Here is a 17,770-nt window from a genome sequence, read left to right as displayed (position 1 = left end):
CGGAGAAGCGTAAACTTGCCAATATGCCATTTACCACACGGAGTGGCAAGGAACGGCTGAGGCCCTGGCCTATGTTCATGGCTAGTGGTTCAGCTTCACATGAGGATGGAAGCACTCAGCCTCTCGCTAGAAAAATGAAAAGACTCAAGCTGGCAAAAGCACAGCAAAGAACTGTGCGTTCTTCGAAATCACAAATCCACAAGGAGAGTCCAATTGTGTCGTTTGCGATGCCTGACCTTCCCAACACTGGACGTGAAGAGCATGCGCCTTCCACCATTTGCACGCCCCCTGCAAGTGCTGGAAGGAGCACCCGCAGTCCAGTTCCTGATAGTCAGATTGAAGATGTCAGTGTTGAAGTACACCAGGATGAGGAGGATATGGGTGTTGCTGGCGCTGGGGAGGAAATTGACCAGGAGGATTCTGATGGTGAGGTGGTTTGTTTAAGTCAGGCACCCGGGGAGACACCGGTTGTCCGTGGGAGGAATAGGGCCATTGACATGCCTGGTGAAAATACCAAAAAAATCAGCTCTTCGGTGTGGAAGTATTTCAACAGAAATGCGGACAACATTTGTCAAGCCGTGTGTTGCCTTTGTCAAGCTGTAATAAGTAGGGGTAAGGACGTTAACCACCTCGGAACATCCTCCCTTATACGTCACCTGCAGCGCATTCATCATAAGTCAGTGACAAGTTCAAAAACTTTGGGCGACAGCGGAAGCAGTCCACTGACCAGTAAATCCCTTCCTCTTGTAACCAAGCTCACGCAAACCACCCCACCAACTCCCTCAGTGTCAATTTCCTCCTTCCCCAGGTATGCCAATAGTCCTGCAGGCCATGTCACTGGCAATTCTGACGAGTCCTCTCCTGCCTGGGATTCCTCCGATGCATCCTTGCGTGTAACGCCTACTGCTGCTGGCGCTGCTGTTGTTGCTGCTGGGAGTCGATGGTCATCCCAGAGGGGAAGTCGTAAGACCACTTTTACTACTTCCACCAAGCAATTGACTGTCCAACAGTCCTTTGCGAGGAAGATGAAATATCACAGCAGTCATCCTGCTGCAAAGCGGATAACTGAGGCCTTGGCATCCTGGGCGGTGAGAAACGTGGTTCCGGTATCCATCATTACTGCAGAGCCAACTAGAGACTTGTTGGAGGTACTGTGTCCCCGGTACCAAATACCATCTAGGTTCCAGGCGATACCGAAAATGTACACAGACCTCAGAAAAAGACTCACCAGTGTCCTAAAAAATGCAGTTGTACCCAATGTCCACTTAACCACGGACATGTGGACAAGTGGAGCAGGGCAGGCTCAGGACTATATGACTGTGACAGCCCACTGGGAAGATGTATGGACTCCCGCCGCAAGAACAGCAGCGGCGGCACCAGTAGCAGCATCTCGCAAACGCCAACTCTTTCCTAGGCAGGCTACGCTTTGTATCACCGCTTTCCAGAATACGCACACAGCTGAAAACCTCTTACGGCAACTGAGGAAGATCATCGCGGAATGGCTTACCCCAATTGGACTCTCCTGTGGATTTGTGGCATCGGACAACGCCAGCAATATTGTGTGTGCATTAAATCTGGGCAAATTCCAGCACGTCCCATGTTTTGCACATACCTTGAATTTGGTGGTGCAGAATTATTTAAAAAACGAGAGGGGCGTGCAAGAGATGCTGTCGGTGGCCAGAAGAATTGCGGGACACTTTCGGCGTACAGGCACCACGTACAGAAGACTGGAGCACCACCAAAAACGCCTGAACCTGCCCTGCCATCATCTGAAGCAAGAAGTGGTAACGAGGTGGAATTCAACCCTCTATATGCTTCAGAGGTTGGAGGAGCAGCAAAAGGCCATTCAAGCCTATACAACTGAGCACGATATAGGAGGTGGAATGCACCTGTCTCAAGCGCAGTGGAGAATGATTTCAACATTGTGCAAGGTTCTGCAACCTTTTGAACTTGCCACACGTGAAGTCAGTTCAGACACTGCCAGCCTGAGTCAGGTCATTCCCCTCATCAGGCTTTTGCAGAAGAAGCTGGAGACATTGAAGGAGGAGCTAACACAGAGCGATTCCGCTAGGCATGTGGGACTTGTGGATGGAGCCCTTAATTTGCTTAACAAGGATTCACGGGTGGTCAATCTGTTGAAATCAGAGCACTACATTTTGGCCACCGTGCTCGATCCTAGATTTAAAACCTACCTTGGATCTCTCTTTCCGGCAGACACAAGTCTGCTGGGGTTCAAAGAACTGCTGGTGAAAAAATTGTCAAGTCAAGCGGAACGCGACCTGTCAACATCTCCTCCTTCACATTCTCCCGCAACTGGGGGTGCGAGGAAAAGGCTCAGAATTCCGAGCCCACCCGCTGGCGGTGATGCAGGGCAGTCTGGAGCGACTGCTGATGCTGACATCTGGTCCGGACTGAAGGACCTGACAACGATTACGGACACGTCGTCTACTGTCACTGCATATGATTCTCTCCCCATTGAAAGAATGGTGGAGGATTATATGAGTGACCGCATCCAAGTAGGCACGTCAGACAGTCCGTACTTATACTGGCAGGAAAAAGAGGCAATTTGGAGGCCCTTGCACAAACTGGCTTTATTCTACCTAAGTTGCCCTCCCACAAGTGTGTACTCCGAAAGAGTGTTTAGTGCCGCCGCTCACCTTGTCAGCAATCGGCGTACGAGGTTACATCCAGAAAATGTGGAGAAGATGATGTTCATTAAAATGAATTATAATCAATTCCTCCGTGGAGACATTCACCAGCAGCAATTGCCTCCACAAAGTACACAGGGAGCTGAGATGGTGGATTCCAGTGGGGACGAATTGATAATCTGTGAGGAGGGGGATGTACACTGTGATATATCGGAGGATGATGATGAGGTGGACATCTTGCCTCTGTAGAGCCAGTTTGTGCAAGGAGAGATTAATTGCTTCTTTTTTGGTGGGGGTCCAAACCAACCCGTCATTTCAGTCACAGTCGTGTGGCAGACCCTGTCACTGAAATGATGGGTTGGTTAAAGTGTGCATGTCCTGTTTATACAACATAAGGGTGGGTGGGAGGGCCCAAGGACAATTCCATCTTGCACCTCTTTTTTCTTTCATTTTTCTTTGCGTCATGTGCTGTTTGGGGAGTAGTTTTTGGAAGGGCCATCCTGCGTGACACTGCAGTGCCACTCCTAGATGGGCCAGGTGTTTGTGTCGGCCACTTGGGTCGCTTATCTTAGTCACACAGCTACCTCATTGCGCCTCTTTTTTTCTTTGCGTCATGTGCTGTTTGGGGGGTGTTTTTTGGAAGGGCCATCCTGCGTGACACTGCAGTGCCACTCCTAGATGGGCCAGGTGTTTGTGTCGGCCACTAGGGTCGCTTATCTTAGTCACACAGCTACCTCATTGCGCATCTCTTTTTTCTTCTTTGCGTCATGTGCTGTTTGGGGAGTAGTTTTTTGAAGGGCCATCCTGCGTGACACTGCAGTGCCACTCCTAGATGGGCCAGGTGTTTGTGTCGGCCACTAGGGTCGCTTATCTTAGTCACACAGCTACCTCATTGCGCATCTTATTTTTCTTCTTTGCGTCATGTGCTGTTTGGGCGGTGTTTTTTGGAAGGGCCATCCTGCGTGACACTGCAGTGCCACTCCTAGATGGGCCAGGTGTTTGTGTCGGCCACTAGGGTCGCTTAGCTTACTCACACAGCTACCTCATTGCGCCTCTTTTTTTTCTTCTTTGCGTCATGTGCTGTTTGGGGAGTAGTTTTTTGAAGGGCCATCCTGCGTGACACTGCAGTGCCACTCCTAGATGGGCCAGGTGTTTGTGTCGGCCACTTGGGTCGCTGAGCTTAGTCATCCAGCGACCTCGGTGCAAATTTTAGGACTAAAAATAATATTGTGAGGTGTGAGGTGTTCAGAATAGACTGAAAATGAGTGGAAATTATGGTTATTGAGGTTAATAATACTTTGGGATCAAAATGACCCCCAAATTCTATGATTTAAGCTGTTTTTTAGGGTTTTTTGAAAAAAACACCCGAATCCAAAACACACCCGAATCCGACAAAAAAAATTCGGTGAGGTTTTGCCAAAACGCGTTCGAACCCAAAACACGGCCGCGGAACCGAACCCAAAACCAAAACCCGAAAAAATTCCGGTGCTCATCACTAGTTTAAAGTAGTTTATTCACATCCAGAGTGCCCCGTTTGGATAAACTATATATATATATATATAACAAAGCATTTTTCGCTGGGCGGAAAATCATGTAAGCGCTCTGACAGCAGTCTTCATTCCGGGAGTGGACAACTGGGAAGCAGACTTCCTCAGCAGACACGATCTCCATCCAGGAGAGTGGGGACTTCATCAAGAAGTCTTTGCAGAGATTGCAAGTCAGTGAGGACTGCCTCAAATGGACATGATGGTATTGTGCCAGGTCAAGGGACCCTCAGGCGGTAGCAGTGGACGCCCTGGTGACTCCATGGGTGTTTCAGTCGGTCTATGTGTTCCCTCCTCTTCCTCTCATCTCAAAAATATTGAGAATCATAAGACGAAAAGGAGTACAGGCAATTCTCATTGTTCCAGATTGGCCTCGAAGGGCCTGGTATCCGGAGCTGTAGGAAATGCTCACAGAAGATCCGTGGCCTCTTCCTCTCAGAGAGGACCTGTCGCAACAGGGGCCCTGTCTGTTCCAAGACTTACCGCGGCTGCGTTTGACGGCATGGCGGTTGAACGCCGGATCCTAGCTGAAAAGGGCATTCCGGATGAGGTCATTCCTACTCTGATAAGGGCTAGGAAGGAGGTGACAGCGAAACATTATCACCGTATCTGGAGGAAGTATGTGTCTTGGTGTGAGACCAAGAATGCTCCTTCGGAAGAATTCCATCTGGGCCGTTTTCTCCACTTCCTACAGACTGGAGTGAATTTGGGCCTAAAATTAGGTTCCATCAAGGTACAGATTTCGGCCGTGTCTATTTTCTTTCAGAAGGAATTGGCTTCTCTACCAGAAGTCCAGACTTTTGTGAAGGGAGTGCTGCATATCCAGCCTCCTTTTGTGCCCCCAGTGGCACCATGGGACCTTAACGTGATGTTACAGTTCCTTAAGTCTCACTGGTTTGAGTCTCTTCAAACCGTGGAATTAAAGTATCTCACTTGGAAAGTGGTTATGTTGTTGGCCTTGGCATCTGCAAGGCGAGTGTCTGAGTTGGCGGCTTTATCTCACAAAAGACCCTATCTGATTTTCCATGTGGACAGAGCCGACTTGCGGACTCGTCCTCAATTTTTGCCTAAGGTGGTTTCCTCTTTTCATATGAACCAACCTATTGTGGTGCCTGTGGCTACAAGGGACCTGGTGGATTCTGAGTCCCTTGATGTGGTCAGGGCTTTGAAAATATATGTAGCCAGAACGGCTAGGGTTAGGAAAACAGAGTCTCTTTTTGTCCTGTATGCAGCCAACAAGGTTGACGCTCCTGCTTCTAAGCAGACTATTGCTCGCTGGATCTGTAACACGATTTAGCAGGCTCATTCTACGGCTGGATTGCCGTTACCTAATTCAGTAAAGGCCCATTCCACTAGGAAGGTGGGCTCTTCTTGGGCGGCTGCCCGGGGCGTCTCGGCATTACAGCTTTGCCAAGCGGCGACTTGGTCGGGTTCGAACACTTTTGCTAAATTCTACAAGTTTGATACCCTGGCTGATGAGGACCTCATGTTTGCTTATTCGGTGCTGCAGAGTCATCCGCACTCTCCCGTCCGTTTTGGAGCTTTTGTATAATCCCCATGGTCCTTATGGAGTCCCCAGCATCCTCTAGGACGTAAGAGAAAATAAGATTTTAAACCTACCGGTAAATCTTTTTCTCCTAGTCCGTAGAGGATGCTGGGCACCCGTCCCAGTGCGTACAACATGCTGCAAGACTTGTATATAGTTATTGCATACATAAGGGTTATGTTACAGTTTTGATCAGTCTTGACTGATGCTGTTTGTTTCATGCTGTTGACTGGTTCGTATATTCCAGGTTATACGGTATGGATGGTGTGGGCTGGTATGAATCTTGCCCTTAGATTAACAAAATCCTTTCCTCGTACTGTCCGTCTCCTCTGGGCACAGTTGCTCTAACTGAGGTCTGGAGGAGGGGCATAGAGGGAGGAGCCAGTGCACACCCAGTCTAAAGTTCTTTATAGTGCCCATGTCTCCTGCGGAGCCCGTCTATACCCCATGGTCCTTACGGAGTCCCCAGCATCCTCTAGGACGTAAGAGAAATAATAATTAGCTTGTCATAGCTATTATGTACATAATTTGCAATTACATTTTTTTACAATTTAGGAACATTTTTGAAAAAATATTCTCTGAAGTGGTTAAACAAGCAATGTCATCTGGAAAAAAATGACGTATTTATTAAAATAAATCACTGTGGTGACTATAAAGAATAAACTTGGTCATTTCCATTTTTCAGTGGTTTGGTTTTTCAAGTTAATATTAATGATTTATAACCAGTGGTGCAAGTGGGCGGGTACGGGTGGGTACGGCGTACCCGTAAGAATTTAGCCGTGGGTACGCCGTACCCACACCGACGGGCCGCCGCTCCTCGCACCGCCGCTGATGTGAGGGAAGGAGAGCGCAGCCTGTGCCTTTCCTTCCCCTCAGTCTCCGGCGGGTGTCTCACAGTTTAATTCAGCGCCGATCTGTGAGCCAATCAGAGCTCGCGGTGCGAGCTCTGATTGGCTCACGGATCTTTGCTGAATTAAACTGTGAGACACCCGCCGGAGACTGAGGGGAAGGAGAGGCACAGGCTGCGCTCTCCTTCCCTCACACTGGACGGCAGCGGGCAGCGGTGAGCAGGGAAGGGGGGGGGGGGGCATGTTATACCTGGCACTGGGGGGGGGGGGGGGGGGGCATTCCTATCTGGCACTGGGGGATATCTGGCACTGGGGGGGCATTTCTATCTGGCACTGGGGGATATCTGGCACTGGTGGGCATATATACCTGGCACTGGGGGATATCTGGCACAGGGGGGCATGTATACCTGGCACTGGGGGATATCTGGCACTGGGGGGGCATTTCTATCTGGCACTGGGGGATATCTGGCACTGGGGGGCATATGTACCTGGCACTGGGGGATATCTGGCACAGGGGGGCATGTATACCTGGCACTGGGGGATATCTGGCACTGGGGGGGGCATTTCTATCTGGTACTGGGGGATATCTGGCACTGGGGGGCATATATACCTGGCACTGGGGGATACCTGGCACTGGGGGATATCTGGCACAGGGGGGCATGTATACCTGGTACTGGGGGATATCTGGCACTGGGGGGGCATGTATACCTGGCACTGGGGGATATCTGGCACTGGGGGCATATCTGGCACTGTAGGGGCATTTGTGTATCTGGCACGGGGGGCAATGTATATCTGACACAGTGGGGGCATTTGTGTATCTGGCACTGTGGGGCAATGTGTATCTGGCACTGTGGGGCAATGTATATCTGGCACTGTGGGGCAACGTGTATCTGACACTGTGAGGCAATGTATATCTGGCACTCTGGGGGCATTTTTGTATCTGGCACTGTGGGGCAATGTGTATCTGGCACTGTTAGTCAATGTGTATCTGGCACTGTGGGGCAATGTATATCTGGCACTGTGGGGCAACGTGTATCTAGCACTATTGGGGTCATACGTGTATCTGCCCCTCCCCCATATGTGTATCACGCCCCATTTACATTGGCCACGCCCCATGTGGCATTTGGCCACACCCTTTTTTTGCGCGCGCGCGCACACAGTACCCATAAGACATTTTTTCTACTTGCACCACTGTTTATAACTGTAGTGTTATGTGCAGCCACAGTGACATAGCACATGATGTAGTGAGGAGAGAGGCTTTGGAACACTCTGTGCACTATAAAATCTTCCTCCTCTCTCTTCCAGAGCAGGCAGAGCTCAGAATCGGTGTTTGAAACTGGAGGCCATATTGGTCATGCCCTCCGTAGAGTTTTTAAAAGGAGATGATTAGTAAAAAGGATAGCAAATCCATAAAAATGTAATTAACTCGCCATTTAAAGAAAAGAAGACTTACTAAAAAAAGAGAAAAAGACCTATACAGGATTACTGATTTTAGTTTATTTGGACAGAATATGAAGGCTCTGGTGGAACCCTAAATCCTATGTGGGCCGCAACGGCACACGTTAGCAAAAGAAACAGGAAATGTTACATTACAGTGTCGTATTCAAAATCATCAAATACATGTACAGTATATTGTACTTTAAACATATAAAATATGTCTGTTACAAAAATATCATACCTGACCCTATACAACTGTAACTGGATTTATTGGAAGACTATTGTAGGCATCCGTGTAATAATCTTTCCTAACTAACATTGATAAATTAGCTTGTGATTTGTTTAGAAAACATGGGATGAGGAGTACAGATAATGTAGGCAGGCAGTCAGTCTGGAGTGAGAAGCAGCAGAATAGTGGTGGGTGATGTACACAAGAGTGGCAACATCATTTTGGATTGACTGGAGAGAAAATATGTGGCTAAATGTTAGGTCAGTGGAAATGTATTTCAAAGATAAAAAATACACATGAAATGACTTCTTTACATATGTCCGTCGTGCAGCAGGTTGCCATGTTAGAAGAGGCAGACAGTGACTCACAGGCATGCCTTGCACAAATGCACAGTGTGGATTGGTAGATTCACACACAGAGGTAAGGCCAGTGATGTCAGCAGCACAAATCTCTGTGACTGGCTTCAGATCTCATTAGAGCACTATGGGAATGTAATACAATGTATTTTACTTTTTAAAAGAGCTGCAGTGGAATGTCAGGGTAACACTGAACAGGGCACTTTACCTTCATGGATCAATCTTCAGTTTTAGTGGTTTAGTGATCCTTTTTAGGGTATATTGTGACAGTATCTCAGCAGGATCTCTATCTCTTGAGATAAACAGCAGCACACACAGTCTCACTCCAGCAATCAGCGTGAAATCACTTTGCAACTGGCAACACGTGCAACAAAACAAATCCATATATAAAGCCTGAGCACGTTCAGCATATGCCAGACTTCAACAGTCCCTAACTACCAGTGTAAGACATCTTAATGAACTAACCCAGGTTGGAAAGGTCAGAAACATACAGCCATGTTAGGAGTATTAATAAAGGCATGAACACATCTACTATGTGACAATAAGCAATGTGATCACAGAAAACAGTGCCCAGTTTTATTGTGAAAGCCTGCTAAGTTCACCACCTTTAAATGCATATCAAAACATGCAGCACGCAGGCAAGATACAAGTTAATAAAACAGACAAAGCTTTTGTTATTTCCTTTACATTTATAGACATATGCATCAAGCTGTTTTATTGCCTCGCCACGGCTTAGTACCTACTCAATGTTTTGCAAACAGAACACACACCGGGTCTGACCTACAGTCGCCACTCCTTACTGTACTTACTGCAGTCAGTGCTGTGGAACTCGTAATGACATTTGTGACAGTGACAGCTGGAATGCTGGGAATGACTTGTGCATGGAGAACAGCTGTGTGCCTCTGCACAGAAAAGCACAAACACAACTCAGTCTCCATATTGGTTTGGAAACAAGAAACTGCAGGTACAAGCAAAAGAGTGAAAAGTAAAACAACTACCCTATAAAATGATTAAGAGAAAATAAGATTTTACTTACCAGTAAATCTATTTCTCGTAGTCCGTAGTGGATGCTGGGGACCCCGTAAGGACCATGGGGAATAGACGGGCTCCGCAGGAGACATGGGCACTTTAAGAAAGAATTTAGATTCTGGTGTGCTCTGGCTCCTCCCTCTATGTCCCTCCTCCAGACCTCAGTTAGAGAAACTGTGCCCGGAAGAGCTGACAGTACCAGGAAAGGATTTTGGTAATCCAGGGCAAGATTCATACCAGCCACACCGTATAACTTGTGATAAACTTACCCAGTCAACAGTATGAACAACAACAGAGCATCAGTTCAACCCTGATGCAACAATAACATAGCCCTTATTGCAGCAATAACTATATACAAATATTGCAGAAGAAGTCCGCACTTGGGACGGGCGCCCAGCATCCACTACGGACTACGAGAAATAGATTTACCGGTAAGTAAAATCTTATTTTCTCTAACGTCCTAGTGGATGCTGGGGACTCCGTAAGGACCATGGGGATTATACCAAAGCTCCCAAACGGGCGGGAGAGTGCGGATGACTCTGCAGCACCGAATGAGCAAACACAAGGTCCTCCTCAGCCAGGGTATCAAACTTGTAGAACTATGCAAAAGTGTTTGAACCTGACCAAGTAGCCGCTCGGCACAGCTGTAATGCCGAGACCCCTCGGGCAGCCGCCCAAGAAGAGCCCACCTTCCTAGTGGAATGGGCCTTAACTGATTTTGGCAGCGGCATTCCAGCCGCAGAATGAGCCTGCTGAATCGTGTTACAGATCCAGCGAGCAATAGTTTGCTTTGAAGCAGGCGCACCAAGCTTGTTGGAAGCATACAGGATAAATAAAGAGTCTGTTTTCCAGACTCTAGCCGTTCTGGCTACATAAACCTTCAAAGCCCTGACCACAAAAAGCAACTCGGAATCCTCCAAGTCAGTAGTAGCCACTGGCACCACAATAGGTTGGTTTATATGAAAAGATGAAACCACTTTTGGCAGGAATTGTGGACGGGTCCGCAACTCTGCTCTATCCCCATGGAAAACCAGATAGGGGCTTTTATGTGACAAAGCCGCTAATTCTGACACACGCCTAGCCGAAGCCAAGGCTAGTAGCATGACCACCTTCCAAGTGAGATATTTCAATTCCACCGTTTTGAGTGGTTCAAACCAGTGGGATTTCAGGAAACTCAACACCACGTTAAGATCCCAATGTGCCACTGGGGGCACAAAAGGGGGTTGAATATGCAGCACTCCCTTCACAAACGTCTGAACTTCAGGTAGAGAAGCCAGCTCTTTTTGAAAGAAAATGGATAGGGCCGAAATCTGGACCTTAATGGAACCCAATTTTAGGCCCAAAGTCACTCCTGACTGTAGGAAGTGAAGGAAACGGCCCAGCTGGAATTCCTCCGTAGGGGCATTCCTGGCCTCACACCACGCAACATATTTTCGCCATATACGGTGATAATGTTGAGCTGTCACGTCCTTCCTAGCCTTTATCAGCGTAGGAATGACCTCATCCGAAATGCCTTTTTCCGCTAGGATCCGGCGTTCAACCGCCATGCCGTCAAACGCAGCCGCGGTAAATCTTGGAACAGACAGGGCCCTTGTTGCAACAAGTCCTGTGTTAGAGGAAGAGGCCACGGGTCCTCTGTGAGCATTTCTTGCAGATCTGGATACCAAGTCCTTCTTGGCCAATCCGGAACAATGAGTATTGTTCTCACTCCTCTTTTTCTTATGATTCTCAACACCTTGGGTATGAGAGGAAGTGGAGGAAATACATAGACCGACTGGAACACCCACGGTGTCACCAGGGCGTCTACAGCTATCGCCTGAGGGTCTCTTGACCTGGCGCAATACCTCTGTAGTTTCTTGTTGAGGCAGGATGCCATCATGTCCACCTGTGGCGGTTCCCACCGCCTTGCAATCAGTGCGAAGACTTCTTGATGAAGTCCCCACTCCCCCGGGTGGAGGTCGTGCCTGCTGAGGAAGTCTGCTTCCCAGTTGTCTACCCCTGGGATGAACACTGCTGACAGTGCGCTTACGTGATTCTCCGCCCAGCGAAGAATTCTGGTGGCTTCCGCCATCGCCACCCTGTTCCTTGTGCCGCCCTGTCGGTTTACATGAGCCACAGCGGTGATGTTGTCTGACTGAATCAGAACCGGTTGACCGCGAAGCAGGGTCTCTGCTTGACGTAGGGCGTTGTAAATGGCCCTTAGTTCCAGGATGTTGATGTGAAGGCAAGTCTCCTGACTTGACCACAGACCTTGGAAATTTCTTCCCTGTGTGACTGCTCCCCACCCCCGGAGGCTTGCATCCATGGTCACCAGGACCCAGTCCTGAATGCCGAATCTGCGGCCCTCGAGAAGGTGAGCACTCTGCAGCCACCACAGGAGAGACACCCTGGCCCAGGGGGATAGGGTGATTAACCGATGCATCTGAAGATGTGATCCGGACCATTTGTCCAGTAAGTCCCATTGAAAGATCCTCGCATGGAACCTGCCGAAGGGAATGGCCTAGTATGATGCCACCATCTTTCCCAGGACTCGAGTGCAGTGATGCACTGACACCTGTTTTGGTTTTAATAGGTCCCTGACCAGTGTCATGAGTTCCTGAACTTCCTCTATCGGGAGATAAACCCTTTTCTGGTCTGTGTCCAGAATCATGCCCAGGAAAGGCAGACGAGTCGTAGGAACCAACTGCGACTTTGGAATATTTAGAATCCAGCAGTGTTGCCGTAACACTTCCAGAGAACGTGCTACGCTGATCAGCAACTGCTCTCTTGACCTCGCTTTTATGAGGAGATCGTCCAAGTATGGGATAATTGTGACCCCTTGCTTCCGCAGGAGTACCATCATTTCCGCCATTACCTTGGTCTGAAATTGGTAATGACAATCCTGTACCACAAATCTGAGGTACGCCTGATGAGGTGGATAAATGGGGACATGAAGGTATGCATCCTTTATGTCCAGAGACACCATAAAATCTCCCCCTTCCAGGCTTGCAATGACCGCTCTCAGCGATTCCATCTTGAACCGGAACCTTTTCAGGTACATGTTCAGGGATTTTAAATTCAATATGGGTCTGACCGAACCGTCCGGTTTCGGTACTACAAACATGGTCGAATAATAACCCTTTCCTTGTTGAAGGAGGGGAACCTTGACCACCACCTGTTGAAGATACAATTTGGGAATTGCAGTTAACACTATTTCCCTCTCTAAGGGGGAAGCTGGCAGGGCCGATTTGAGGTATCCGTGAGGGGGCATCTCCTCAAATTCCAGCTTGTATCCCTGAGACACAATATCTATTGCCCAGGGATCCAACTGGGAGTGAACCCACTTGTGGCTTAATTTTCGGAGACGCGCCCCCACCGGGCCTAGCTCTGCCTGTGGAGCCCCAGCGTTATGCAGTGGATTTAGTGGAAGCCGGGGAGGACTTCTGTTCCTGGGAACTAGCTGTGTTGTGCAGCTTCTTTCCTCTGCCCCTGCCCCTGGCAAGAAAGGACGCACCTCGGACTTTCTTGTTTTTCTGTGATCGAAAGGACTGCATTTGGTAATACGGTGCTTTCTTAGGCTGTGAGGAAACATATGGCAAAAAAATTTGACTTTCCAGCCGTAGCTGTGGAGACCAGGTCCGAGAGACCCTCCCCAAACAATTCCTCACCCTTGTAAGGTAAAACCTCCATGTGCCTTTTTGAGTCGGCATCACCTGTCCATTACCGAGTCCACAGGACCCTTCTGGCAGAAATCGACTTAGCATTTATTCTAGAACCTAGTAGGCTAATGTCTCTTTGAGCATCTCTCATATAAAGGACAGCGTCTTTAATATGCCCCAGGGTCATAATTATAGTATCCTTGTCTAAGGTATCAAGTTCCTCAGATAAGGTATCCGTCCATGCTGCTACAGCACTACACACCCAGGCCGACGCGATTGCCGGACTCAGTAAGGTACCTGAATGTGTATAAATGGACTTCAGGGTACCCTCCTGTTTTCTCTCTGCAGCATCTTTGAGGGTAGCCGTATCCTGTGACGGCAGGGCTACCTTCTTGGATAAGCGTGTCAAAGCTTTGTCCACCCTAGGGGAAGATTCCCAGCGTAACCTGTCCGTTGGCGGGAAAGGATACGCCATAAGAATCCTTTTGGAAATCTGCAGTTTTTTATCTGGAGATTCCCAAGCCTTTTCACATAACTCATTGAGCTCGTGTGAGGGGGGAAAGTTACCTGCGGCTTCTTTTCCCCATACATATGAACCCTCTTGTCAGGGACTGGGGTTTCCTCTGTGATGTGCAACACATCCTTAATAGCTATAATCATATAACGGATGGATTTAGCCAATCTTGGCTGTAACTTTGCATCATCGTAATCGACACTGGAGTCAGAATCCATGTCGGTATCCGTGTCAATAATTTGGGATAGTGGGCGCTTCTGAGACCCTGTCGGCCTCTGCGACATAGGATCAGGCATGGGTTGGGACCCTGACTGTCCTGAGGCTTCAGCTTTTTCTAACCTTTTATGTAAGGAATTAACATTATCATTTAAAACCTTCCACATATCCATCCAATCAGGTGTCGGTGCTGTCGGCAGAGACACCACATTCATTTGCTCCCGCTCTGCTTCCACCTAGCCTTCCTCATCAGACATGTCGACACAAGCGTACCGACACACCACACACACAGGGAATGCCCTTTTTGAAGACAGTTCCCCCACAAGGCCCTTTGGTAAGACAGAGAGAGAGTATGCCAGCACACACCCCAACGCTATATAACCCAGGAATAACACAGTAACTTAATGTTAACCCAGTAGCTGCTGTATATTGTGTTTTTAGCGCCTAATTATGTGCCCCCCCCTCTCCTTTTACCCTTTTCTACCGTGAACTGCAGGGGAGAGCCTGGGGAGCTTCTTCTCAGCTGAGCTGTGGAGAAAAAATGGCGCTGGTGAGTGCTGAGGGAGAAGCCCCACCCCCTCGACGGCGGGCTTCTGTCCCGCTAAAATACATATCTTTTTAGCGGGGGCTCATACATATATACAGTGCCCAACTGTATATATGAGTACTTTTAACAACAGAGGTCCATATGCTGCCCAGGGCCCCCCCCCCCCCCCTGCGCCCTGCACCCTTACAGTGACCGGAGTATGTGAGGTGTGTTTGGAGCAATGGCGCACAGCTGCAGTGCTGTGCGTTACCTCATGTGAAGAACGGAGTCTTCTGCCGCCGATTTCGAAGTCTTCTTGCTTCTCATACTCACCCGGCTTCTGTCTTCCGGCTCTGCGAGGGGGACGGCGGCGCGGCTCTGGGATCGGACGACGAGGGTGAGATCCTGTGTACGATCCCTCTGGAGCTAATGGTGTCCAGTAGCCTCAGAAGCAGGACCTAGCTTCAAAGAGTAGGGCTGCTTCTCTCCCCTCTGTCCCACGATGCAGGGAGTCTGTTGCCAGCAGAGCTCCCTGAAAATAAAAAACCTAACAAAATACTTTCTTACAGCAAGCTCAGGAGAGTTCACTGAACAGCACCCAGCTCGTCTGGGCACAGATTCAAACTGAGGTCTGGAGGAGGGACATAGAGGGAGGAGCCAGAGCACACCAGAATCTAAATTCTTTCTTAAAGTGCCCATGTCTCCTGCGGAGCCCGTCTATTCCCCATGGTCCTTACGGAGTCCCCAGCATCCACTAGGACGTTAGAGAAATGGTGTTAATCTTCGCAGCGAGTTACATATACATGTGTGCATGGCCATCACTAAGCAAATCTAATCGTTCTTATTGGATTATTACTGCATCCAGCAAAGCCTGCATTCTCAGCAGGATTCTAATAATGCATACTGCTCACTTTCCTCCAGAAACTGAATTGTTAATAGGAAGGAAAACGCAGGCGCAAGATGCATGCAAAATACGAGAGCTGAACTACTCCTCTATAAAGTCACGATACTGGGACTTTCATGATGAATGTCTCTCTGGCTTTATCAATTCAGAATTATAAATAGCCCATATTAAAGTGAGCAACGGTGTAATCTATACAAAATAATATGCAGAAAGCGTTAGGGAAAGAGAGAAGATGAGACAGATAAAGTCAAGAGCATTCTAGCACAGTGCCAGTGATAAAAATGGACGACTGTTATAGAGCGGACTGACCTAAGTCTTCCAATGCCTGAAACAGGAATGGAGCAGCGCAAATTGCTAACATAAATAAGTACACATCTCGGATAAACAAATAACTCTGACAGTGCTTGGAAGTAGACCAATAAAACGGAATATTCCACTTACAGATTAGCATAACTCACCAGGCACACAAGATATATAAGAACATAACAGAAGTATGACAATCTGTAAAATGAATATTCTGGTTTAAGGGATTAAGCCTGACTGCTACATGTCAGATTTATTTTTACTTCATTTAAATATTAACTGTGGGTGTGCTGGGACAGTCAGTTATCTGAGGGATACTGAAATGAATTAGTGGATATGTGATTTAATTTAGCACCCATAGAGAGAGAGAAAGAGAGAGAGAGAGAGAGTGTAAAATGTATACATTGTGTTAACTGTATTCATATCCTATCATGTTCAAAGACATTCAGCCACTGACAACAATGAAGGCGTCACACCACTCATCTAGTTTAATGTTTCCCAGCCTGCCTCATTAGAAGGCCACCCACAAAGAAATCATCAGATAAGTCCATACTATATTTTACAGTGTATGCTTCGTATAAAATGTAACTGTTAAATAAACATATTATTTATGAACCTAAAAAAAGCCATACTAGCTGAATTATTGTAGAACAGAGGATAGCGATAGACGTGAAACATGGAAATGCTATTTGGCCACATGTACAGTAGTTGACTGATGAATCCAGTTGCATTGATTCAGATTAGTGAAGTAGGCTGATGAGATACAGACTTCATTAAACCAATGTGAGGAGCAATCAGTGCCAGATAAAACCACAAGCATCACCGTCAAGTACTGCACAATACACTACTTACCTGCCACAAGCTGTGTGATGTATTGTGCATAGGTGTACTGTTATTATGATTGTCTATCAATTGCAATAACACATTTTTTTCAAGGATTAGAATGTTTGTAATGAATATTTTACGGATTAATCAAACATAGCCCAGTTATGGCCGGTTTAACTGATTCATTTACAGGGCGTTTGCCATTTTCTATGTTACATTTTGTTAAGGAGCTCTATAATTACTCTGTTTTGCCTATGCAGTTAATAAACAAATTCTGCCACGGACAGAGGGGGCAGTGCGTATTTATTGTAACTATTTTCTTTACACTTAAAATGGACCATAAAGTGTCTGCCTCTATTGCATGTAAATAACATGCAAAACATAGGTTGAAAACCACCGAGCAATGATGTCCAAGTCTTTCAGTGTCCAAAGCCAGTTCCTATGACAAAACAACCCTATTATACAACATCTGGGAATAACATGGAGCCAAAAGGCACATATCTGGAAAGACACAATTTCATCAGACATTCATGAAATAATCTGGGCCAGGACAAGGTAACCCAGGTACACTCTGACACACCTACCTCCATTATACTTAATCCCTCCACACTGGAACTGACAGCATATTCTGCAGTTTCTTGATAGGAATCATCTAAAGAGGAAGTATTGCAGCAAAACCATATTAACACTTATTGCAGACGTTTATACCAGATTATTTGTGTTATAATGCAATTATAACCAATGTAACAGAGAAAAAATATCAAGAGAAATAATGTGAAAAAAAATAGACTTACATTTCAAACACGGAAGAGTTTTCCATTTGGGTGTGGTTCAATAGATCTACATTACAAAGGTCTACAGTCAAAAGCTTGACTCCAAATGGTAGACATGAAAAAGGTTGACAGGATTAAAAGGTCCACGTGGTCATGGTTTACGCAAAAATGGTTGCTCGCCACACTTCTGGCAGGTTACTATCCCCAATTGTAGTCGACATGGTCGGTACAGGATGAAAAAAGTAAAAAAAAGAAAAAAAAACTTGCGTGGACCAGGTGTGTGTTAAACCATTGCAATGCCAACCTTTTTGTGCTGTCTAGCTTTTACACAGCGATCTTTTCACCATGTTGACCTGTCAATCTAATACATGTCGATCATTTGTATTCGACCATTGGTTCTCAAACTCTGTCCTCAGGACTCCAAACAGCTCACG

At 47.3% G+C, this 17,770-nt stretch overlaps 1 protein-coding gene across 26 annotated transcripts in view; it reads right to left on the bottom strand.

The window, feature by feature from the left end:
- Positions 1-17,770, bottom strand: part of PITPNM2 (phosphatidylinositol transfer protein membrane associated 2) — a 545,353-nt gene that overhangs the window by 108,351 nt on the left and 419,232 nt on the right. For 18 of the 26 annotated variants that reach the window (XM_063964525.1, XM_063964523.1, XM_063964527.1 and 15 more), the window contains 2 exons: positions 17,148-17,215; positions 9,418-9,510 (listed from right to left, as the gene is read on the bottom strand). In XM_063964525.1, the coding sequence (XP_063820595.1) occupies positions 9,418-9,510; positions 17,148-17,215 (161 nt within the window). Of the gene's footprint in view, positions 1-8,306; positions 8,483-9,417; positions 9,567-17,147; positions 17,216-17,770 lie in introns of those variants that run through there. The other 8 variants (XM_063964534.1, XM_063964535.1, XM_063964538.1 and 5 more) reach the window with 4 other exon arrangements.

This window comes from Pseudophryne corroboree, chromosome 1, assembly GCF_028390025.1.
Source record: "Pseudophryne corroboree isolate aPseCor3 chromosome 1, aPseCor3.hap2, whole genome shotgun sequence".
Taxonomy (NCBI): Eukaryota; Metazoa; Chordata; class Amphibia; order Anura; family Myobatrachidae; genus Pseudophryne; species Pseudophryne corroboree.
This window is presented reverse-complemented; position numbering and strand designations above follow the sequence as displayed.